General features: G+C 44.5%; 1 protein-coding gene and 1 pseudogene across 1 annotated transcript in view; one reads left to right on the forward strand and one right to left on the reverse strand.

Moving 5' to 3' along the window:
- Positions 1 to 1769: 1769 nt before the first annotated feature.
- LOC121105498 lies at positions 1770 to 2863 on the forward strand (annotated as a pseudogene).
- A 12749-nt stretch (positions 2864 to 15612) lies between these two features.
- ASB7 (ankyrin repeat and SOCS box containing 7) overlaps positions 15613 to 26347 on the reverse strand; it is a 49743-nt gene continuing 39008 nt past the window's right edge. The window contains exon 6 of the mRNA XM_008687584.2: positions 15613 to 19029. Coding sequence (XP_008685806.1) covers positions 18890 to 19029 — 140 coding nt within the window. The 3' untranslated portion in view covers positions 15613 to 18889. The remainder of the gene's footprint in view (positions 19030 to 26347) is intronic.

A 26347-nucleotide genomic window follows, 5' to 3' on the forward strand; every position in this document is an offset into this window, starting at 1 on the left:
ACGATATTGGCAGCATGTTTCTATTGGAGAGTGTCTGTAATCTTGGATACAGGGTGAAGTATTTAGGGGTGAAGGGTCATGATGTCTACAACTTACTCTTAAACGGAGTGAAAAGATGTATGTATGTATCTGCACATAGAGACAAAGCAATGATGTCCAGAACTTCACAAGTGTTGGGTCTACATGGAGGTATTTCATTATATCATCTCGATGTTTTTGTTTGAAAATTTCGTATTTAAAGGCCAGGGAAAGAAACAAAGCAAGCAAAAGAAAAAAAAAGAGAGAAGGGAGAAAATAAGAATAAATGAAAGGAGAACGATTTTGAAAATGAGAAAAAACAATTTTTTTTTAAGTTGGGGAAAAATTCGTTGTACATAGAAGCCATGCACTCCACCCCTTCGTCTTCGGAAAAGCGCAGTGGAAGACTACTGCTGGCATGAACGGCTGCACAAAGACACGCCCACCAACGAAGCGAGAAACGGGAGCGTCATAAAATCCCAGTGCAGGCTCGTGGCGACTTCTCAGGAGGACGGGGGAGCAGACGCCAGCGAACGCTGACCGTATTCCAGTTCCTGGGTTGTGTGGAGGCTTGATGACTGTAACATACTATTAATGAATAAATGAAACAGGAGCGGGCCACGCACAGACTGACATGACAGCTCAAGCATCAAGTAAAACAAAATACTGCCCAGTGTATGAGAACAGTAGGAAAATGCTCTAATGGTAGAGTCTCTGGTCCTCCGGGACTGAAGCAAAATAATTATACTCCTTAAGTGATATTTCCATTCATCTGCTTGTTTATCCAGGTATACGGTGTGTATATATGGATAAATAAATATACATAGAGAGAAAAATCTATACATAGATAAATACATATATCTGTATATAGATATCTGTGTGTATATTGTATATATATTTAAACATGTGTACAATGTGATATATATACATATATATGTATATGATATATATATGATATACGAATATGATATATAACATATATATGTATATACATAGATATACATATACATATATGATATATACCATATATATGTATATATATCACATTGTATATTGTATATTGTGTATATATGTATATACACACACACTGAGGATCTGTTATAGTCCAGATATATAGTATGTGTGTGTATTTACTATATGTAAAAATGTATTTCATGTATTTATAAATACATGTAAGTGTCTATATATTAATTTAGATGTGTCCATATATTTATTTATATATAAGTGTCTATATATTTATCACATATCATTTATATATAGACATAGTAGTACATATTAAATATTGATATATAATTTATTGAGGGTCTGCTATATGCTAGGTATATAGTATAGTATGTACAGATATGATATATGCAAATATGATACATACTTACTGAGGCCCTAGGCATATATATGTAGGTCAAATGCTATGAAGAAAAACATAAGACATATAGAGGGGCTTGGGAGCAAGGAGCCTGACCTTTTGGCCAAGGGGCTGGGGGCGAGCTTTCTGAGAAGTTCTTTTGGCCAAGCCTGGAATGACTGAAGTAGCTGCCCTGTGTTCCCGGAGGAGGAGTATTCCTGGCAGAGGAACAGTTAAGTGCAAAGGAAGGTTCTAGGGCAAGAGTGTGCTCTGTGTGTCACGGAACACAAGAGCTCAGAGCAGCTCCAGTGAGGTGATACGAGTCAGAGGAGGTTCGGAAGTCATGATAAACACCTCAGAGTTGGTCCCATATTGAACTCGAGTTGGAAGAGTTTAGTCCGGTCTCAAAATGGAGGTAAAACCGCCGCCCGGTCACCCCCAGCCTGACTCTGGCCATTGCTGTCGCCACCACGGGGGGGAGGAGGGCCGTGATCTAAAGAAACCAGAATAGTTGAGAAAACTTCTTATTGGTGGTTTGAGCTTTGAAACTACAGATGATAGTTTAAGAGAACATTTTGAAAAATAGGGTACACTTACAGATCATGTGGTGATGAGAGACCCCCAAACAAAACGTTCTAGGGGTTTTGGTTTTGGGACTCACTCGTGTTGAAGAGGGGGATGCAGCAGTGTGTGTCTGACCACACAAGGTTGATGGGCGTGTAGTGGAACCAAAGAGAGCTGTTTCTAGCGAGGATTCTGTGAAGCCTGGTGCCCATCTCACAGCAAGAACGTTTTTGTTGGTGGTAACAAAGAAGATACAGAAGAATATAATTTGAGAGACTACTTTGAAAAGTATGGCAAGATTGGTACCATAGAAGTTATGGAAGACGGGCTGAGGGGAAAAAAGAGAGGATTTGCTTCGGTAACTTTTGATGATCGTGATACAGTTGACACAATTGTTCAGAAATACCAACTATTAATCGGCATAATTGTGAAGTGAAGAAGGCCCTTTCTAAACAAGAAAGGCAGTTGCCGGATAACAGAGAGGTCATGGAGGTGGATCTGGCAACTTCGTGGGTTGTGGTGGTGACTTTGGTGGAAGAGGAGGCTATGGAGGTGGAGGTGCTGGCAGCAGAGGTAATTATGGAGGAGGTGATGGTGGATATAATGGATTTGGAGGTGATGGTGGCCACTATGGTGGTGGTCCTGGTTATAGCAGTAGAGGAGGCCATGGTCATGGTGGACCAGGATATGGAAACCAAGAAGGCGGATATGGTGGGGGAGAGGGGATATGATGGTTACAATGAAGGAGGAAATTTTGGAGGTGGTAATTATGGTGGCGGTGGGAACTGTAATGATTTTGGAAATTATAGTGGACAACAGCAATCAAATTATGCACCCATGAAGGGGGGCAGTTTTGGTGGAAGAAGCTCGGGTAGTCCCTATGGTGGTGGTTATGGATCTGGTGGTGGACGTGGTGGATAGGGTAGCAGAAGGTTCTAAAAAAATTCAGAAGAAAAGGGCTACAGTTCTTAGCAGGAGAGCGAGGAGTTGTCAGGAAAGCTGCAGGTTAGTTTGAGACAGTCGTCCCAAATGCATCCAAGGAGCTGTAAAAATGTGCCACAGAAGGAATGATGATCTGTAGTCAGAAAAGGAACTGCAGCTTAAACAGGAACCCCTTCTTGTCCAGGACTGTCATAGCCACACTTTGCAAAAAGTACAGCTATTAATTAATGCAATGTAATGTCAATCAGAGGCACATTGCTGAGGTCTTTTATCTGTTGAAGCTTTTTCTTTCTCTTTTCATTACATCGGGTATATTGCCCTGTAAATTGTGGTAATGGTACCAGGAATAAAAAATTAAGGAATTTGTAATTTTTCAGTATTTGCGTAGTTCAGTTTTTCTACAGTTTAGTACAGAAACTTTAACAAAATGCAGTGTTGAAGGTGTTTCTTTGTGAGTTAACAAGTAAAGGTCATTGTTGATTACTATTTTGTATGAATTCTGCTAAAGTTAACTGTAAAGAAACACCTGCTGACTTGCAGTTTAAGGGGAATCTATTCTCCGAATTTCCAAACCATGAAATGAATGGGCTCTGACATGTGGAGAGAACAGATATTTGTATGTTTGCAATGTGTGTTTTATTTTTTTATTTTTTTTAATTTTTATTATGTTATGTTAGCAATGTGTGTTTTAGATAAATAGAATTGGGTATTTCAGGTTGAGGAGGAGGGAACTGGAGGGCCAAGAGAGTGCCTGTTTGTCCATCTGTATGAAAGTAGTCACCATTTTAACAGAAGAACAGGTAAATACACACTGTATAAAGGTACAATGAATAGCTAGGATTGAGCTGGGAGTTTAAGGAAACCCATTGAAGGTCATCAATGAGCAGATCTACTTCCCTTTATCCAAGGTAAATATAAGAATTATTCATCCATCCATCCATCCATCCATCCATCCGTCCATCTGTCCATCTGTCCGTCCAGCTGTGCACAGAATCCGTAGTGTATGTCAGATACTGTTTTCGTGCTGGGATCCGTCAGCGAATAAGACAGGCAATGTCAGCAATCGCAGGAAGTTTATATTTTAATGTAGACAGACAATAAACAAACACATGTCAAGCAAATTTCAGTCTGAGAAAATGAAAGCTCTTAATGATATAGTGGTTGAGAAACAGGTGGAATATTTTAGAGTCAAGATTAAGAAATGAGTAAGAAAGAGACGACATAAAAGAACTCGTTCTTACTATCTCTCCAACTCCTAGAGAAGTACTTGGAAGTTGCTTGATATACATTGATTGGAAGAAAAAAACGAATGTGGAATTTATTTAGCCATTAACAAGAATTAGGCATAACTACACATGGTAACCTGAAAGGGTCTCTACTTAGAGAGATGAGGAAGCGGCAGAGAGCTTACTTTGTGAAACTAAATGCACACATAGATGCACAAAGACTTGGAAGAATCCACACAACATGATCAACCTTGAAAGAGAAGGGACTTTCACTTTTTACTTAATATGTTGGTGTATTGTTTGCATTTTAAGAGTAGATACTCATTTTGAAATAATAAACACTCTTCAAAGCATGCACCAAATGATTCTGCATATCAGAGGGGTGACCTGGAAGGAGGCATGAATACTGGTGAATAATTGATCCAATCATGAAACATACATCGGACACAGTCACTTTACAGGTGACGATCCTTTTCATGTGTGGGCGAAGCAGGTTCACTCACACTCAGTGTCATCAGCCAGGCTCCCTGATGCTCCCCAGGAAATACAGGCATAGAATATGTTACAGTTTCTAATGCACCTGTGTGCTCCCGCAGAAACAAGAGGCACGATGAGTAAGCGCAGAAAATAAAGAAGAGAAAGTGTTGCACGTTTCAAAGGACAGCATTCTGGTGGCACCGCTGAAATGGATGTCAGGAGCTACTGGCATTTAAACAGTCTAGACCTTCACCTCGGAGGAAATTCAGCAATGCCGACCCCCACGAGAGCTCTCAATCCAGGTGAATTCTGTCTGGTTTACACCGAAAGGAAGAACAACGAAGAGAAGAGGCTGTCCTTGCTTCTCACCCTGGAGAGACCGGCTGCATGTTGGGGATATCAAAACCTTGGACACAAAGGCACCTCGTGCAGATTTTTGTGGAAGGATTAGAGAACAAACAAGCATGCCCTCCCTCAATTCTCCTGGGCAGTGCTGGCCCGAGAGCCCCACCGCGGACAGCTGCACACAAAACGTGGGGAGGCGGGATGCCGGCAGGAGAGTGTCCAGGGGTGAGGGCTCCCTGACCCCAGAGGCTGAGCAGACGAATCACGTGGCTCCTAAAAGACCCTGTAATTTTCAGTTGACTAATGGGGTGGGGGGAATCAACATGTGAATCACCTTTCAAGTACTTAATTTAATTAGACAAGGAAAATGAGGCTTCTTTAAAATTCTTCCTTGGCATTAACTTCTGTCACAAAGCAGCCTAGCGTAATTGGTAAAAGTGAAAAAGTGATTACTGAGGCTTAAGCTTATTTATCACAGCTGCTGCACTTTTACAAAGTGAGTTTTATGGTGCGAAAACCCTCCGCTAGAGCAGTGCAGACCCCGGAGCATGGATTCCAGTCTTTTCATAAAGCACCTCTAATAAGCCGCGGTAATAGGATGGGTGGGTGGGGAGGGGAGTATATTAAACAAACAACCCGGCTGGGGCTCCCAGCTTGGTCTGCAGCCCTAGGTGCCCATCCTTACCCCTCCTGTCTTCTCTGTCACTTTAGAATCCTACGGCAGGTCAGGGTGCCCTTAGCTCATCTCCTCTCATCCTGGGTAAATGACTTGCCCCGAGTCGCCCTGCCCTGCCCGTTACCAAATCCACAAAGCCAAATCCACCCAGGCCACAGGAGTCCCAAGTCGTGGATGTTTCTGCCTTTAGCAAGCTAATCAGAAAGCACCAGGGAGCTGGATCTCAGGAGCTAAAATTCAGGGTGTTCTGCGGCAGCCCCCTATCTGTTGTTCTGGTTAGTCATTTTCCATCGCATTAGTAAGTTTCATGCACCGTCTCTGCACTCTGAGGGCCTTAAACATTCAGAAGGCAGGCTCCTGATTCCATTCCTCTTGGATGACTACTGGAGGGCTGACTGCAGGGCTCGTTCTTTAGGAAGAACTGGATACAATTGTGTGAAAGAAAGAAATCTCTCCCTGTTAATACCCACGCTAACTGATGGACCATCGGAATGTTTCCTCAACTCAACGGACTAAAGCATGGGTACATGTTTGCCATGTGTCAAGATCTTGGGTCGGAACGCAAGATCTGAGGGAAAACCAGAGCCAGCCCACAAAGAACTTACAATCAAGCTGGCAAGATGACAATTTTTCTTTTTGCTTTGGGGGAAAATATTAATGAGAAGACTCAGAGAATAATAGCACAAACAACCCTGGACTCATGACTCTAAATTTTGCGCATCTAAATTTTGTCGTATTCACTTGGTCTTCCCACGCAAACCAGACAGATAAAACCGACAGAACGGCAGGCCAGGATTGTCTGTGTTCCTGGACCAGGAGGCCAGGGATTCAGCTGCACGTTCCTTTAGAAAAATACTTAGTTAGGCCAACAGGAGATACAGGGATGGGAGAATAGGATTGCTGCAATCCTCCCAAGGGTTCGAAGACCCTGCATATTTTATTAAGCACTTCCACCTGATGAAGGACTTCCAGCCCCTGTCTACCTTATATTTACATGGGCCGAACCATTGTCAGGAGGAGTACGGAGCTGATGGACAGGGCAAGTCACCTGCGACCAGGCTTTGGAGCAAGGGGTAGGCTGAGCCTCCCTTAAGAAGTTCCCTCAGAACACACCACTCTTGTCCTTGCCACCTGTGTCCCACCCTGCTCCCCCACACCAAAGGCCATCTGCCCCTTGAGACTGGCCCCTTGAGAGTGACACTCATTACTTGTCCCAAGTCCTGGGTTGTGTGTAGCAGCCTATTGTACCGTGAGGACCAACTTTGGACACCGCCTTTCCTTCAAGTTTTTTCCACCTTCTGATGGGAATCCTCAAACATTCCCTGTCTGCAGCTTTTTGTATGACCATTATAAACTGTTCCAAAAACACAGTGGGAAGGGGGAAGGAACACGGATTCTTCGTTTTAGCAGGTAGATGCCATACAGAGATGACTCCATTTTGGTGGCCCTCAGAGTGGCTCCTGGACCAGCAGCCTCCAGCACAAAGCTACACTCATCTGAAGATTTTTTTTTTTTTTATCTTAAAGCAAGTACCACTAGCTTAGTCCCCAAGAAACCCTCATTGCCTGCTGGGGCTAGGAAAGGATTTGTGGGTGCTGTGGTTTCCCCGGGCTATGCCAGGGAGCTCAGGCTGCACCCAGCCTCGACCTGGCATCTGCTGTCAGCTCTTGAGGCAACCCTGCCAATGCTTCTTTCCATCTTTGGGGCACGCCACCGGCAGGCTGCCTCGTGGGTAGTGCCAAAGCGCGTGGCGGGTGGTACCAAGGTGCATGCTGGCGGAACCAGCTGGAGTCCTGCCTCGCGCACCCCGGAGCAGGCCAGGACTGCCGTTGTCAATGCTTGGCAGACACATTATTTATGGGCTGCTGAACTAAGTTGAAGGACAGTAACAGCAGGACCAGAGAACTAGAGGCTACTGGTCTTGTCTGTGCCCAACTTAAATTAAGTACTTGCAAAAGATAACTGGAGACATAAAGGCCCCGACGCAGGGTCAGCTTGTAATGTGGCGGGGGTGGGGCGGGGTAGGAGGTGGGATTTATATTCTTTGTTAGCACAACCCACAGAACCATTCAGGCTGGCCCATAAAATAAGGCGACTTGGTCTACACGTGGTTTCTGAGAATCACTAGAACTACGTTACTCACAGCTCACGGACAAGTAGGCAGGTGGTTTCTGTAACATTTCATGGGGACTGCCGGAGTTTTCTTTCTCTCTTTTGCCAGGCAGAAAGCCTGAGTACCCATCAGCGGGGACCTCAGTGAGGTCTCTCGACCAGTGGTATTGGCATCACCGGGGCTCTTGCTGGAAATGCAGATTCTTGGGCTCTGCCCCAGACCTGCTGCATCAGAAACTGGGGTAATGGGGCTTAGCAGTCTCTTCACGAGCCCTCCAGGGGATTTTGATTCTCGCGCAAGTTTGAGACCCACCTGGACTAAGGTATACAGTGGAGTTCCATAATTCCACACTCTGGGGATGGTGTACAGCCTGAATTTAGAACATGGAAGTCCTTGGCCAGGCAGAGCCCTACCTGATTTCCACATAGTGTGGCCTCCCCACGCTGGCCCTGCTTCTCTCTCCCCATATCCCCACAACCCCACACCCTGTTATCTCTTATCCATCACCTGGGCTCTGACACCAGCTGGCCCCTCGGCCTAGGCACTCCAAAAAATATGTACTGAATGAGCAAGAGGTTCTCGACTGGATCATTTCTAAATTTTCCCAGGACTTCGTGAGCATGCTCAGTAAAGACCACGGGGGTGCAGTCTGAACGTTACATAAGGGATCTCCCATGCAGAACTCAACTGGGTTCCACTGTTAGGAACACCGAGGGACTCATCTCGGGAAGGAGTTTTTTCATATGGTTTCCAGGGGTACTGTCTGGCTGGAGGAATGACTCAATTTAGGTATTATGAGAAGATGAGCTGCTACTAAGCAAGCATTTTATTATTATCCACTGAAACACAAGGTGATTAAAGCACTTTTTAATTTTAAAAATTATTAAATGGGGAAGGAAGTAAGAGTATCAGTTAATCTCAGGTCAGTTTTTTTTTTCTCCTCTGAAACCCTCTAATAAGTTCCTAAACATCAAGCATTTCCATGAAGCTAGCCAGTTACTTAATTATAGACTTGGTGAGTAAGTGCTTCTGCAGAATTCTCAAAGGGATTGCCCGGATCCTCCTATAATATAGGGTTTAGATGTTCCACACCGGAGCCCATATACTAACCCTTTTATCTTAAGGCACAAAGGTGCCCAGGAGAGGATACAACGCGGGGTTACACACCTTGGGAGCCAGCCTGGCTCAAGGGTGAGGCAAGCAACCGAAGGCTGTGAAGCAAGGTGCCAGCATCCCCGTCCTGCTCACCACGGGCCACAGCAGGGCCCGCTCTGGTCCCAGTGGCCCTCTGGGGGCCTCACAGGGCAGGGGAGCCTCTTCAAGGCAGTAACATCATGGCTCATCATCCAGGACAGTCAGCAGTGCTGTTGATCCCCTCCCAGCTCCGAGCTCCTCTCTGGGGTCACAGGAGCCTGCAGATGTCGGGTGGGGGAGGGAAGCACTGGGGCGGCCAGCAGGAAGAGGCTGGCACCTGGCTGACACCATCACCTACTGGGAGGCCACGGGCAAGCCCGGCAGCCTCTTCTGGGGGGGGGTGGCGTCCTCTCCTCTCCCCAAATTGCAGTGTGGGGATTCCCCAGGTCCCTCCCTGCTCCCTAAGACCTTCTTATTGAAGACAGAGGGGTAGGACGCATGTGGCAATAGTTAAGTGAGAAAATGAGAAGAAAGGTGGGGGAGGAAGGGGGACCAAGGCAGCCGACTCGGACCCCAGCCTGGTCAGGGCCAGGTGGGGACTGGGCCAGGGGTCCAGGCTCAGGAGGCAGGGGGAGGTGTGTGCCATCACCTGGCTCAGTGGGGAGCACTCAGGAATTCGGCAGCCTGTAGGTGGGCAGGGCCCCGGAGGCAGTCAGGGAGCTGCCCTTGGTACTGGGCGGGCAGGGAGACATGCTCTGAACGACCACGGGGTCCGTCAACGTGCTGCTGCTTGACACTAGGGGAGTACAGAGCCCTTGGACAATTTGACAGCACTCCAGGACCCTCTTCCCTGGAAAAGTCACAAGTGCACCCGTATGATATTCTGCACACTTAGAGGCATGAAGAACCCTCAGGAACACCAGCACATGCAAAGAACAAGACAGCGGGTGATACGTGTGCTATGAAGGCATAAAGATGTCTGCGGGAGCCCAGGGAAGGGTGGGGAAGGCCCATGTGGGGGCTTGGGAAGCATCGTGGTGAGGAGGCACTGAGAGGATGGGTGGGCGAGCGGGCCAGGGCCGGGCAGAGCCTGACAGGCAAACTGGAAGAGGGGAGCAAGACCCAACCTCAGCTTCATCTGTGAAAATGGTCAGAGTACTACGGTGCAGGGTACTGGTGAGAGTGAATGACAATCAGCGGTAGCCCAGAACGGAGTGCACGCAGGCAAATGGAACGTCCGCTCCCTTCCGGTTTTCTTACCTGGCACCAGAGCTTTCGAGGGGCTATTACACGCACTCCCTCACTCACCAAACATCTACGAGGCCTGTGAGTTGTTGGGCCACAAAGCCTAAGGCCAGATCGCTGCCTTCCAGAGGCTTCCGACACGGCGGGTGGAGACAAACCTTCAAACCAGTTTCCCCCTTAGAAAGAGGGGGACAATTCCTCCAATTAGGACTTTCCAAAGGACACGGACACGGCCAAGGGGTGGGTGCGGAGGGAAAGGGCATCCTCACGACTGGAACGGGAATGCCGTGGAGAAGCTGTCCCAAGAGGCAGCCCCAACTGCTGCCCTGGGTTCGGGCCTAGCGCCCAGCAGAGCAGGTCACCCGGGCCCTGCTCCCTCCACCGCTGAACTCCCAGGGAACACTCGCGCCTGAGCCCAGCCCCTCTCCCACCTCCTTGCCTTAGTTTCTCATCCCCTTCCAGACCCGAGGAACCTGTTACTCTATATCCTCGGGCCCTTCACAGGGAAGCCCTGCTCACGACACACAATCACAGCTGATCTCCCTGGGGGACCACAGATCCACCCTTCCGCCCAGGAGAGGATGGCCAGTTTCCTGTCCAACACGGTTCTCTGAGCAAAACCTCACCCCTGTTCATCTAAGGCTTTACTTTAACACACACACACACACACACACACACACACACACACACACACCCCTTCGGGGGTGGGTGGTAACACACATTCATCACTTATATGTACAGGACAGATACACCGGAGGGCGGACCGAATAGGAATCAGGAGTAAAGGCAGCAAAGTTGCTGCCTCCCAGGCCCGCGGCTTCTGTGGCTCAGGCGAGGCCATCCCTCATTCTTAAGGGGCTCCAAGGTAAGGAAGTGCCTGCTACCAGCTCTGCCTGTCTCAATTCGAGGCTCCTGGTGCACCTTGAAGCTCGTCACCACACTGGCCGTGCGTCAGGCCCACTCCTCCCAGGGCCTGCTCTCCCCACAAGGAGAGGCGTGAGGTGAGGGATTCTCATCTCTCCCCCACTGCTGTTATCCCAGTAGGTGGAGGCCTTCGTAGCCCTGCACCTCATGCCCCAGAAATGTCTGCCGGGTTGGGGAGGTGCTGGGCATGACTTTCAAATCTACCCTGAGTTGGGATGGACAGGAAGTTGAAAGAGAAATGACCGCCTTACTGACATGTCCACTGTGGTTTTAACCAGGGGCCTGACCTCCACATGTTCTGATGGATAATACTGGAGTCATCAGTACTTTCTGGAATAAAGCATCAAGAGTCTCAAGGGCTGACAAATTAGGGTAAACTAACATGACCCCTTCCATGTGAGTGACACTCAGCCCAAACCGTCTAAATCTGCAAGTCTTACTTTTTGATTGCTAGAGTAATGACCTAAAGCTTGAAGAAAATTTATCAGCATCTTACATAAAAACTTCGGAAGCCTCCAGATATTATTTTTTAAAGAAACTTCTATCGTCAAGTGTACACAATTAGTTGCTATCTGAGACAAGGACATTTCTATCAATTCAACCTTATGTCTAAGACAAAATATCCACGTTCCTCCCTCTGCTCCCTGGCAGGGCTCTTACTTAACTCTCAATGGAAACGTACAGGATGAATGTGAGTGACCATAGAATGTGATGGAAGGATGGTGGTATATCATTCTCTCAGCTGCCTGAGAGTGGAAAGGGGGAGAAGGAGCTGAGCGTGAAGGCCATGGGTGTCCCCGCGTAGGGTCACATATCCAGGTGTGGAACCCATCTCGTCCACCCGCAGTGCAAAACAAACACGGCGGGCCCAGCATTCCTATTTGTCACCCCCACAAGGGGGGCAGGGCACTTTCTCAGGGCGTCCCCAGAACCTTCGCTGTTTCTCTTCGGTTCAAAGCATCCAAAAGTCGTGGTGGAGGTTAAGATGGAAAATGTTCTCAGAAAATGTTCTGTAGGCAATTACAGGCAGCGTAGGGATGTGTCAGCTTTCAATCTAGGAAGCAGTTGTAGAAAATCCTGAGCCCTGCCGGCTCTTGCCAAAATGCATCTCATCCCGTTAATGCTCCGGGTCAATTTCTGTTCATGGGAAACCACTGGTGCCAGCAAGAGCGGGGCCGGCGAGGCTGCAGACAGCGAGAGAAGGCCAGGGCTGAGACCGCCTGGCTTCTGCCCCCTACCCGCCGGTCACCAAGTACAGGGCTGCAGCCACCGAATCACTTCCATTCTCAACTGCCCGGCTTTCCCACCTGCAAAAGGAAGGGTTTGGATGAGATTAAGTCCTTGGAAAAATATTGATTATGTAAGACTAGATAAGGCCCTGGGCCAGGGAGACGCTCAGAAGAGGTTAAAGAATGGAAGGGCCAACTATGCCGGTGCTTTCCTGCTACAGAGAAAGTGATCCGATTTGTGCTGTATGTGGAAAAGTGGAGAAGAGCATGGGGGTGGTGGTGGTGGTGGTGATGGGCCAAGGGGTTCTGCCTTGATCCCCATCTAGCTGCCCCAGAACGGAGGAGAGCTCTGTCCAAGCACGCTGTCACCTACAGAGACACTCAGGGAGTTGGGGCTCCCTGTCTGCATGCTCTGAACCGGACGTGCATGCAGGGCCCGCTGCCCCAACGGGAACTGTAATATGCTGGGCCAGCTCAGGGGCACACAGTCTCCTGTAGGCAGAATTCCCCGCAGCCAGAGTCCGGCGGTCTCTCTCTGGAAGCTTGCCATCACAGCGCCACGCATGGGGGATCACGTGGGTCCGCTACTCAGTGCTGATGGTGGAGGGGAGGGCCGGAGGGATGAGGAGGTAAGAGGAAGGAACAGCAAAAGGCAATGCTGGCAGGACTTAGGACTGCACTCACCTGAGATTTGGTGCTGAGAAACGCTGATGCTGTCATCCACTTGGCCCGAGTTTCCTTAGAGGCTTCTAGGAACTATTTGAGACTCAGGCAAGACAGACCTGGGATCTGTCCTCCAGGAGCTCGCTGTACGGTGGACTATAGCAAATGATTATTTTTTTTTTTAAGATTTTATTTGTCAAAGAGAGAGCGAGCACAAACTGGGGGAGTGGCAGGCAGAGGGGGAAGCACGCTCCCTGCTGAGCAACCTGATCCCAGGACCCTGGGATCATGACCTGAGCTGAAGGCAGATGTTTAACCCACTGAGCCACCCAGGCGCCCTGTGGCGAGTGATTTCTTAAGAGCATCGGTAATAAACAAGGAAGAAATGAACCAGTCCCTCTCTGGCGCTACCCAAGATGGTTACCCTGACGAGTTTGGAAGACATTCTTCCGAAATGATATTCAGCTATCATTCTACTCAGGTGAGGCAGGAAAAACAAGCAATCTGGGAACTCTAAAATCAGCATACAAAAGCAACTCGGTGAGGCCAAGGCCATGCCCTATGCACCTGCAGGGGCTTCACTAAAGGGTTAAGTGGCCAGAACTAAGAGGGAAAACCTAGAAGGCCTCTAGAGAAATACAAAACGGTCATGTACAGTAAGCCAGTGCCCTACAAATCTTTTTTCTTTTGTAAGGAAAAAGAAGACTGAGCAGTGACCTGACCCAAAACTATCAGAGGAAGAAAAGCAACGTTAGCTCAAGCCTGAGCAGCAAGAAAAATATGACTCCGTTTGCCAGATAAAATAGGAGCGATCTGCAGCTGGAGTACCTCTGTGTCAGTCACAAAGGGTCAGTCTACTCATCACATGACCGAGTCTCTCCACTTCAGCTAAGTCCCATTGTCCAAATTAAGCCAGCTCTTCTCTGATTCATATACCATTTCACAGAAAAGTGAATCACTTCATCACTTAGAGTACCGTAAAAGAAGTTACACTTAACTAATGTAAAAACAATTTCCTAATTAAAACGAAACCTAAGACAATGTTCTAAGTGTGATTTTTAAGATGCTGGAACAACCCAAGATTCAGAATATGTTTATAATAACCAAAAACATGATTATAGGAATTTTTCTTTAAGGTCCTATCTGCAACCAGAGAGAACCATCCCCTTGAATCTGATCCTGTACCCCTAACTGGGTCTTCACAATTGCTAAACCGCTTAGTTTTTGTGGATGCACAACAGCGACCCAGCACAAGGCATGTGGGCATCAATGAATGAATGAACGAATGAGACGAAAAAGCACATCTCACTGCTGAGTGTGGCACTCCTCCAGGACAAGAGACAGAGCACCGTAGCCAACAGCACTAGCTCAGGGTTCCAGGCCCACATCACCGAGCTCTTATGGGGCCTTCTGCCAATCATCTCAGTCTTTTTGAATGGGATTCGGAATGTTAACTGTCGCTCGGGCATTACAGAGTTCTTCTGGAACATAAAGAGAAATCTATAAAATGCATGATGATCTTCGAGAAATAGATCACAAAAATTTGAACCCTGCTCACCAGCAGCATATAAGAAAAGTCAGGAGCCCCGGCAGCGCCGTATGCTAGCCTGATGCTCCGTTTTGGGTATCGAAGACTTAGGACACCTCAACGGTAATGACAAAACAACTCGTGATGGAATAAAGACAAATGACTTCTGTATCTTAGGGGTCTACAGCAACTCGGGCCTGCAGATCAGTACCTGGCAGTGGACATTTAAAATCTTTTTATTGGTATTGAAGCTCGTATAAATTCTAACATCAAAATTTGCAAGATGTTAAGAGAACACAGTTACGTGATGTTGACATAAATATAGGCAGACGATTTTCTTTCTTCCCTGAATCCCAGCCACAGAGGATGTGGGAAAAAAAATTTTTTTTAATCAAGGAGATAATCTGTTTTATCAATAGCTAGGAAGCCATTTTTGTAAATTGTCCGTCAGCTGAAAAAACAATACACTACTTACATCATATTGGAAAAGGAATGACCTCAAGATTTCCAAGCAACACAGCAATTTTTCACATCTGAACTCCCCTGCTGATCATTAAAAATCGTTTCAAATGTCCCATTCTTGGCCTTCGGTTGTGCCAAATCCTGGACAAGTCCGCAACAAAGTGAGCTGCAAAATATTGAATATTTCTGCATGGGGTGCTCGATCTCCATCGTGTGGCCTCCCTTTTCCTTAGCACACCATCATTCACAGTAGTGTGAGGTCTCTCCTGAATCGAGCTGTGTGTATATTACATAAAGGAAGTGTGAGATCAGAGTGGTCTTGCTTCTATCTCCTGCAGGCCAGTAAACTACCTCCAATTCATCGTTCTACTGTTCTGTGCTTAGAAACACTGTGCTCCAAATTCTGTGTTCGGTCAAGGTGTGGCGGGCATGAGGCAGGGCTGAAATCGGCCCAAAAAGGCTCAGTGCTCACTCAACACATCGGAGGACGCCACAATCTTCTGTTGTGGTTATGTGTGGGATGCAGCGAAAACTGTGATCCAGGCAGGGGGCGAGAACGGCCTTCTCTGCTCTAAAATGGTGCTGTTTTCTCTATCATACACTGAACGCAATTCCCAATGATCTAAAATGCCGACGAAGGAAAGATAGCTCTTCGCTTTTCCCCGAACAGCCTGAAATATTAAAAAGTGAAGGCAGACTAGAAAGAAAACACAATTCCGACAGGTTTTAAACCAGATTTAAGTTTTTTTTTTTTAATTCAAATTGACCCAAAGCAAAACTTACATTACAAAGGAAGAACAAAATACATTATGATATAACACACTAGGAGTTACATGAAAGCTAAATTTGTGGGCAAAGGGCCTCATCCCAATCACATTCTGGGCTAATGAGCAATTCTGCAGGAAAAGTTAGAATCTCCATTTGCGTCTGGTCCACTCTGGTAATGAAACTATACATTCTTGTCTCTGAGGGTGCACGTCTGACAAATCACTCTAGACTCCTCGCGCTCCAGATGTGTGCTCTTGCTACTGCCAGAACACTGAATTCTCTGGCGGAAATGCTGTTCCAAGCATGACGGATAATGAATTAAAAAAACAAAACAGTCAAGTCCTCCAAACTAACAAGCGTGGATTATTCTGTAGTAAATAGTTTAGAAATATGGGAATTAAATAATCTAAAAAACACTCTTAACTCTGCTGTACATTTATAAACACAAATATTTACACACAAAAAAAATCTTGTTTTCAAAAGATGAGGTTTGCAGTTCATGAATGATCATAATCTTTTATGAGCTGGTTTCTTTGGTGTACTTGCCAAATATATTTTTATAAAGGTCTAGTAATAGGCTTAAACAATAAATTTCAAAAGGAACATGGAAGGGTCAGTGACAAATCTGATAATATTCGGAACAGTTCAGTGAAGGTTCTGGAAAAACCAGTCGATTTTCTGAAAATAACTTGTTCTCTCTACTCATTTACGTGACCAACGAATACGTCTGTGCCAATTAAATTCAAACGAGGACCTGCACGTTCATTCCTATAGTCTACAGGTTACCACCTTCGAGACTAAAATTTTAGTTATGGTTAAACAGGATATGTGATTGGGATTTTACTAACAAAAATAAAACATTCTTTTTAAGTTTCCAGGTAAATCAAACCTCCAACAATAAATAATGGAATTATACACTTCTTCATTAAATAGAAATTTCAATTCCAAGGAAGAGCTCTCATAATTTTTTTTCCTCTGAAGTCACAGCAGCAATGCAGAACAAAGAATTTATCTTAATCTGATCTTTTTACTCGGAATTCCCTGACTCAAACTCAGTGGCTAACTTCGTTTGGAAACCTCTGAATGGCCGGGGAAAGGAAGTCGTTTTCATCTACCTGAATGAATGAATACACACATTTGAGGAAATAAGCCCCGTGTGCAGGTCACGCGACTCGCTGCTCGGAACGCAGGGTCCTGGGTGCCTGCCCTCCCAGCTCCTTGTCTCCCTGGGCCTGGGGTTTGAGGGGGAAGTAACACTCAATTCATTTCTGGCCATGCCATGTTCCTGACACTGCGAGTATGTCTCAGTGCTGACTTGGGTACCGGTGGAAAGGACGAGAACACAGCTCAGCAGCACGAGGGACTCTCTCTTGGAAGAGGACACTCTGGAGATGGGAGACCACCCATTTCTATCCATCAGGCTCCGGTTAGTCTCGGAATGGTTACCAAACTGGCCGCACTCTCACTGGCTCCCTGCAAGAGTCTATGTACCCCCATAGTGATCCCCTCCCCCCGCCCCGAATCATTCTTTTTCCGGAACTGCCGTTCTTCAGGAAGCTGTGCACGGCCTAGCACGAGCAGATCAGATACGCCAATGCCAAAGCCACCCTGCATTCAAGGGAACAGACTGTGCTGAGAGAGTATCCCTGCTGGCTCTCTAAAAAAAGGTAAAGCCAGAGTAGGCGCTTCATTCTGCTTAGTTATACTTTCCAGGTGAAGTAGTTTTATACTTTATGACTCAAAACTAGAAATTCAGACAAGAGAAGCCCTTCATCTTGTAAACGTCTGATAACAAATTTATTACTAGCGTGTAAATATTTTGAAATTGCCCAAAGCACTGAGAACAATACTGGGATATTTGCAAAGGTTCTTCTGAAACTTAGTATGATGACAGATCAAGCACAGAACACATTTCCAAGGGCATCAGCGTAGATCCCTAACGTCTCTGGAACCTTTCCCATTGTTACTGACACTTTATCATAACCGTGTTTACACTGCAAACATATGCCCAATCAACCCAGAAAATGAAATAACCGTCCCAAAGAGCTTCACTGTGCATAACCTTAAAATAGATAGGAAATGGTGAATTAGCCTAGTAGGAATTAACCAGACTTACGAATGTGCACCCATTAGAAATTGTACCTTTAGAATTTTTTTTTTTAAACTGGGAAGAAAAGAAAAAAAAAAAAAAAAAAAAAAAAAACACACGATGAAACCACCCCCAAATTATTTAACCGTTAAAGCCAAATGCCTTAACAATATTTTGGGCTATTTTTAGGGAAGACTCTACCACCAGGATATGAAATTTTCTGCTTTAAAGTGAAGTAAAAGACAAAGCTTACAATGGAAATGGCAACTGACATCCTATGGTCCTGCAATTAAAATTAAAGTGGCAGTTCCTGTTCTCACGGGCATGTCAAAGCCGGCTGTGGAATGAGAAACATCGAGTGAAATAATGGATAAAATACACCAGAAAGAGTATTGCACGGGAGGCACTGTTTTAAAAACAGAATACACTGGCTTTATAAAGTTATTCTCGTTTCCATTAATTGTTTTAAAAGCACGAGTCAACGAGAGACAGAGCTGAGACCCAATGTCTCTGGGTAGTGTACTACAGTTGTTAAAAAAATAAGTTAAAAACAAGAGCACACCAACAGGAAAGCAGAGGTACTGGATTTATGTCATCCGAGAGCTACATTAATTAGGAGAGGAACGGTTTGAAACAGCCAATTTGTACTCTTTAAAAATGAATGAGGTGACAGAGTTACTTTAAAAATTTCTTAGGGCATTTTCCAGTAGAACCCAGGACCCCCCTGGGTGAAACTGTGCCTCCAGACCTTAACAAGTGCTCTGCTGGTTTATAATGTCGTGCACGCCCATGAAACCATACATTTGGAAAGGGGAAATTCTCCACTCCAACACTGCTTGTGTCGTTTTGGGAAAACAATTTTCGTAAATGCAATATTGTATAGAAAGCTTGGACCTCTTAAACTTGGACCAAGAAACCAAATTAAGACCTTCAAGCATGTGGTGTGTGTGTGTTTATATATATATAAAAAAATCCCTCCCCTACCATGAAAACCAAACAAACAAACAAAAAAACCTAAAAGTGTATACCTGCTTTCTGACTTCACAGCAAATCAGAAATTGCATAGGATATACTTTGTGCAAGGCAAACAGCCTTTTAAGTATCTGGAATATAACTCCTAATCTTGCTCACAGTTCTGTGTACATCAGATGTCATCAAATTTGTGTTTTAAGTAGTCTTTCATGACCTTGGCAATTGGTAGTTCGTCAAGTAGCTTTAGGTTTTGAAGGCCTATACATTGTCGAATTTTAATTCGGCACAGGTCCTGCAAGTTTCTGGGCTGTCCTAAAAAGACAGAAAAAAGAAGCTGTTACAAAGCTACACAGTAGAATATTTAAGGCAGGCTTTTTGGTTCTGAAAAGAATTGTTCTGTTTTACCGGGACCCGTCTCTCTATGGACTTCACATGCAAAGGACCAGACAGACACTTACTGAGAGGACGCGCCCTGGGGACCTTCATGTGAGGTCTCATCTGATGCTTTTCACAACCCTGGGATGATGGATATTTCCACCTCCATGTTACAAATAAGGACTCAAGGGATCAGGGATTTGAGCAACTGCTCAATGTCAGATGACCAATTAAAGCTTTCTGGACAGAGACTAAAATCAGTTTTTCTGAGTCTAAGCCTGCTATTCTTTTCGTTACAAATCAGAATGCCGGTTTTCATCCTGGGATGCCTCTAATATGCTGCGTGAACCTGGGCGAGCAAATCATCCCTCTGGGCCAAAGTTTCTCCATCTGAAAAGTGGGAGAACTGAATGAGATGCTGCCTAATGGAGCCCTCCTTTCAGCTCACCATCGAGGACACTGGAGCCTAGACACATAGCATGATCTCCAAGCAACATGTGCCCACCTGTTCACCATGATTCTGGACATAGCAGACCCTTGGCTGTGGGCACAAGGGCATAGACTGGTGGGGGGCAGAGGCCCAGACGGAAAGAGCACCCCAAGCTATTCTGAATCTATGTGTCTTCAAACCTCACACCCTCACCATCTGCCAATAAAAACCATTGCTGTAACTCAACTCAAAAGAAAAGTTACAAAATTCAATTTCGTTCACTTTTGGATACTATATTTTACCAAAACTATTTAGAGGACCACAAACACAAGCAAGAATTCTAAGCAACAGTGCCTCAGCTATATCTGGATTCACATAAATTTTGCTTTCATATTAAACGGTAACAAACGGCAAAAGCTAGCATGTTGAATGCTTACTTCGTGCCATGTGTCCTTATAAGCTCTTGACATACACTAACACCCATTAGTTTCATCCTTATATGAGGGAAGTACTTTGATCATCACCCCCACCTCACAGGCTCCTTGCGTCTCAGAGAGATTAAGTAACATGCTCAAAGTCACGTAGAAGGCCATACCTCAGCGAATCTCAAACTTCTTGGTCTCAAAACCTCTTTGCGTTTTTTTAAATATATCAAGGACCTGAATGAATTTCCATTTATGTGGGTTATATCTATCAATAATCACCATACTAGAAGTTAAAGCAAATTTTAGAAATAGTCCTTTAAAAAAATAAAAATAAACCCATTACATGTGGCCATAGACAACACTGGTACAAAAACAATATTTTAAAAAATATTAAGAAGAATGACATTCTTTCACATTTTTGCAAAGTTCTTAAAGGGCTGGCTATTATAATAGAGGACAGCTGAGTTCTCATACATGCTTCTACAGTCCATCTGCTGTGATAAAATCATCTCTTCTTTGGACAAGTCCACTTAACGCTCACCAAAGAAGGAACGTGAAAATGGCAGATCATGCCTCAGTATTATGAAAACCATTCTGCCCTCAGATAGGGGAAAGGGTCTTGTGGAGCTCCGGGAGTCCCCAAGCCATACAAGGAAAACCACTGCTATAATTACTTCTTTACCCCTTACGTGAACTGTCCTCGTTCATAGTGATCGCCATTATTCAAAATTAAGTAATTCTTCATAAATGAAAAATGTTCCTTAACCTCTCTGTAAGGGCCTGCGTGAACATGTGCTTTCCAAGAGTTACTTAACACATGGTCTTCTCTGAACAGAACTGCAGACACTACCGCTCTCCTAGAAATGCCTATAAACCTGGGGCATCTGTGTCTACAGATAGCTGCACGTGGACTGGTGTGAGGCTGTGATACGCTCACGCATCTCTCGCCAAGATTTGTCTTCTCCATTTTCCAGATCTCTGCTCAAAAGCACTTTGTTAGGGGTGACAAAGGTTCCCTATCAGATACTCCAGAGCTCCTTTCTACTACAGCACTTAATAAGGCTGAGATCGTACATTTACTTGGTGATTCTCTGCTAATCTCCACCTTCTTCACTATCTGACATGTTCCATGAGGGCAAGACTTCTTCTGGCTGCCAATGTAGCCCAACGCTGACCTGATACTCAGTAAAAACTAGCTGAATGAATGAATACTTAACAGGCTTGTCCATAAGGGACAAAGCAGTCAACTCATTGCAAAACCCACCCATGTCAACGGCAAATCATTTTCTAACCTGTTTTGAATTATTTTTCACCACCCTTCATGGGCTACCATTAGGAAGGGAATAAATTATCATCATTTTTCGATAAACGCTTACAGTATTTGATCTGCAAATGCAAACCAGAATATGAATTAGATATGAACCTTCTTTTCTGCAGAGTAAAGAATCTGATTTTCCTAATGGATGGCAGGTTCTTTTCAAATGTAATATTAATAAAAAGAACAAGCACAATGTATTCAGGCAAAAAACAGGTGAGGATAAAGTTGACACGCAGAAGAATGCACACTTAACTGGAAACGTAACATCCAACAAAGCAGAAAACCTGTATTATTGGCATTTGCTTAGCTAAGGGGAAGAAAGAAGGGATCAAGACAAAGGGTTACATAAGGGGGATCTTCTGATAATCCTATTTTGCCAGACTGTGCTCTCCAAAAATAACCACGACATCACCTGTGCCTCATGCTCTTTTTTTACAGTGTGACCCATACACCCACCTTTAAGAGATGGAGCCTAGGTTCCCCTTCCTTGAAAATGGGTGCACTCATCACTGTGGCGGAAGTGATGCTATGTGACTGCAATGACTAAGTCACAGAAGGGGACAGGCTTTCACCTGGCTCTTGGGACATTCGCTCTGCGAACACAGCTACCAGCATGCCACGAAGAAGTCTGAGCAGTCTAGAAGAAGGAACTGAGCTCACTGCCCCACAGCCCTGGCTGAACTCCCAACTGCCAGCACCCAATTGCCAGCCATCGGAGTGGAGCCATCTTGAAAGTGGAGAGGCCCCAGTCAAGAGACTCCAGATGACACTGCATGGAGCACAGAAGCAAAATAATCCACTATTATTGTGTTAAGTCACTAAAATTTGCAGCATTAGGTAACTGAGATTCTGGGACCTGGAAGTAGGGTGTTGCCATTAAAAAAAAAAAAAAATCTAAAATATGTGGCTTCATCACTGGGACCAGATGGTGGGGAAGGGCTCTGAGGAGTCTGTTAGGGCTTAAAAGAAAGTTCTAAAATGTTATTAGAAGCTGGGGGAAAAAAATGTTCTACAAGCTGGAGGAAAAGTGGGGGGGGGGGGGGCTTTTATTAGTGGCAGAAAGTTTGGCAACACTGTCCCCTGCTGTAACATAGAAAAGTAGTAGAAATATCCTAATGATTTAGTTAAGAAGCTTCTGCAGGTAGACTATTAGAGGGGCTGCTGGCTGTCCTCACTGTCTATGATAAAGTGCAAGACGGCAAAGATAAGCTAGCACCTGTAATCCAAGAGACGTAGCTGCAGAAATCCTATCGTCCTCAGAAGGTACCTCCACAGGGCCTTTCCCAGGGAGAGATGCACTTTCTGTGTCTAAATGTCAGAGAGTTTTACTCAATCTGCTACTGATTTCTCTTCTCCTTAAGTGGTGTGTTGTGGCAATCTTTTACTATTTTGGGAGAGTCTGATCTTTTAAAGAGTGCTTGACCATGTATAATCCCTGTCTGCAGGGACCTTTGAAAGGAGAGGCACATCTCAGAGGCTGAAAGCATCAAGTCTGGAGCAAGATGGCCCGGGTTGGACTCCTGGCTCCAGCATTTAGAATCTGTGTGATCTTGGGCAAGCTCCTTAGCCTCCTGCCTCAGATTCCTCAGCTATGAACCAAAGATAACAACACCTCCATCACAGGCTTTACAAGCACCAAACAAGTTAATTTGCTAAAGTGCTTATGGTATTGTACCACATAGTTAGGGCTATATACGTATTTGGTGAATAAATGTTAAAATAGTGCTTTTTTGATACTTGTAAGGGTAACGTTTGCTTCTCCTTCCCAGGAAAGTAGAGGGTGCTTCTTGGAAGTGGAGGTCTCCCTCTTCCTGGTGTTAAGAGAGGAAGACAACTAGTTGGCAGCTTAATGGTAAAGGAGCCACTAGTCATCTGTTATGGGGAAGCGGTCCTGGGCAAACTGATGGGAATGACACTCTGGAAATCACTGCATGATTTGGGGCAAGCAGAGACGTAAGAACCTTAATGATATAAAAACCCGTGCAGTGATGAAGTGAGGGACGTCTTTATGCTACGGTGCCACTGACAGATACGAACTCGTCTAGCCATGTCGGAATATGGGCTGGACGCAGGCTTAAACTGCCATCACTGTTATTTCTAAGACTGACTAAGGACCTATTTTTTTTCAGGAATATCATTTTAGGAACAGAAAATTATGACTGAAAAAGAAGTACTTTCTAATAAACACAGCACTCAAAAGATTTACTGTGCGCCTCCTATGTACCCCAAAAATGCACCATGCCAAGGATTAAAGGGGTGAGGGGAAAGGAGGCGGCAGAGGCAAAGAAGGCAGAGAAAGAATAAAGAGAATGAGACCAAGAACACTCAACACACACGTGCACAACGTTTACTGGGTGTTGCAGAAAATTACTCCTACCTTGTTAAATAACAACCGCCTTGTCTAAGGGATTGTAACAGGAGAGACCTGGGGGGATATCTCACACAAGAGTATAATTTCAGGAATCATAAACACTTTGGGGGATGCAGGAACACTACAAGGTGTTCACACTAACAAACTACAATGGGATTGCGTAACAGTTCAAAGGGCTATTAGTCTCTCCATTTGGTAAAGCAGCCCATCATTAGTAATAATTGGGCTGGTATAAAATAGGAAATCAGCTTTTGAAGGGTCTGGTCTAGAATAAATTACAAAACCAGGGCAGCGGCATAATTTAGAAAATTAAATATTCTAAACCACCTCCTTTTGATACCACCATTACCACATTTATGATAGGCTACACTTATTCATTTGGGTGAAATACTGGTAAAGGTAGACAGAAAGGTAAAACATCTTTTTATAACCAGAGGAAAGAAAATGAAAGCAAAACAATGTTCTGGGTCTTCTTTGGGGGAGAGGGGAAAGAGACTGGAAGCAGAGGGGAGGGTGTAAAGAAACACAAAGAAAGATTTAGCCTCCTTTCACTGCTGTCTACAATCCGACTTAACTCCTTTTGGCTACCTCCCCATCGTAGGTCAGCATCTGGAATGGTCTCCCAATACTTCTTTGTTTTATTTCAGCTTCCCAATTTAAAATCCTACCATAAACACATTTTATTCCTTTGCTCTTGCCCCTGAATTCCGTCACAGAGACTCAGGATGAAATGTGTTCAACAAATCTTTATAGGACAATGGCAGTTTCTAGCTCACTTTAAAATAAAAATCATGGTATTGTAAAATAATTTAACTCTTAGATAGAATCCAAATATATACAGTATCAGCCTTGGTGACATTTGTCCATTGGTTACATTTGTTTCCACAGGCTAATAAGCTTTGACCTAGATTCTTCATTTGCGCTAAAACTAAACAAAACCACATATTGCTTCCTAACAAATAACAAATCTCTAGAAGCCTATATTGAAAACAAAAAAGCAATATAAATATCATGAAAGAAGTGCAGAATAAGGCAATGCTTTCCAGATCAAAGGACCTTAAAATGTAGCATAATGTGACTTAGAACTATGTACTCTTTATTTACTTCTAAAAGTGATTTTAGTAATTGGGACCCGAAGGTCTATCAAGACTATAATGGAGATGTCTGGCAAATCTCCGATTTATTAGAAAAAAATCAGTAATAAAAAATCAGCATAGGTAAAATGTGTTACACAAATTACTTCTCTAAAGAGTTACACTAGGTACCACTGTTTTGATACCATCCTACCAAAAAAAAAAATCAAAGAAAGTGATTAAAGAAGCATTTGAAAGAAATACAGAAATAAGGCCACCTGTGGTATGTTTTACGTGATCATCTGCTCGTATGGTGGTCGTTGTACTAGATTTAGCTGAGAAAGCCACAGCCTAAATCTTACCTTCTTAAAATTAAAAAAAGAAAAAAAAAAGAGTCATGACTTGTATTCTTACTTTTTAGTGTTTGAAACTGTTTTTGAAGTTTAACTCCTGCCACCAAAACATCATGTTTGACTATTTTTAAATAAAAACACATTGCAGGTTACTGTCGTGTTTATAAAACAGTATTTTTAAACACCTGGGATGCTGTTCTAGAAAGCAACAGGCTTAAGTACTGGACGGACTAAGTCTCTCCCAACCAGTTTACCCAATTCAATTCCCATCTACCTCATCTCTTTTCCTTAGAACTAGGAGCCATTTCATTTCTTAAACTACACAAATCAAAATACAACCCAGTCCGACCTTCCACACACCACTGACGCAAACTGAGTGGCTGCTTCACGTCCGTGAGCAGCATCTGCTAGAGACACAGATGGCAACTTGGCCTCCTTTTGGATGGTAAACACAAACCCAAATGGCATATTCTCTGCCTTAAGAATCATCTAGACCACAGTCTGCCACAGGAATGAAAGATGCCTGTGAAAGTCGGCTGTTTAGTGAACAAAAATTAGTAGTTAACTTACTCAAGGGTTTCTTGGCACCTTGGATATGCTTCTCCCTGAAACTGGGGTCTAGAATCCAGGGCTCTAGTCTTCCAAACTAATTTGAATAATGCATCGGTTTACCCTCATAGCATCTGACAGAACGACAATTTTACAGACACACTTCAGGAATCACTGATCTCTATAGATCCTAAGTTGCAAATTTGCTGACACAGGGCAAGCAGTAATTTAAAGCATTTCATTTTATCCAGACTGTAGTAACTGCAAACAGAAATATTAGAAATTCGTCAAACTGGAAAACACTAGGCTAACAAGGTGTCCTTAAAAATCTGAATGCAGAAGTTGTACCTCACTAGGGTCTCAATTTTTTAGTTTTATGACCTCTTTCCACTCTCAAAATTGGAGGACCTCAAAGAACTTTTATGTGGGTTATCTCGATCTGTATTTGCCATACTTAGAAATGACGGCTGGGAAATTTAAAACACGTTCACTGATTCACTTAAAAATAATAGTAATATAGGGTGCCTGGCTGGCTCAGTGGGTGGACCATGTGACTCTTGATTTCAGGGTTGTAAGTTCAAGCCCCACACTGGGTGTAGAGATCCCTAAAAAAATAAAATCTTAAAAAAAAATAACAGTAATATAAATTCATTATCAGTTGAAGTAAATTTTGGTAGCAAAAAGAGGCTGCTTTCTAAAACAAAAATGGTTTCACGAGAAGAGTGGCACTGCTGTA

Source organism: Ursus maritimus, unplaced genomic scaffold, assembly GCF_017311325.1.
Source record: "Ursus maritimus isolate PB19 unplaced genomic scaffold, ASM1731132v1 scaffold_27, whole genome shotgun sequence".
NCBI lineage: Eukaryota > Metazoa > Chordata > Mammalia > Carnivora > Ursidae > Ursus > Ursus maritimus.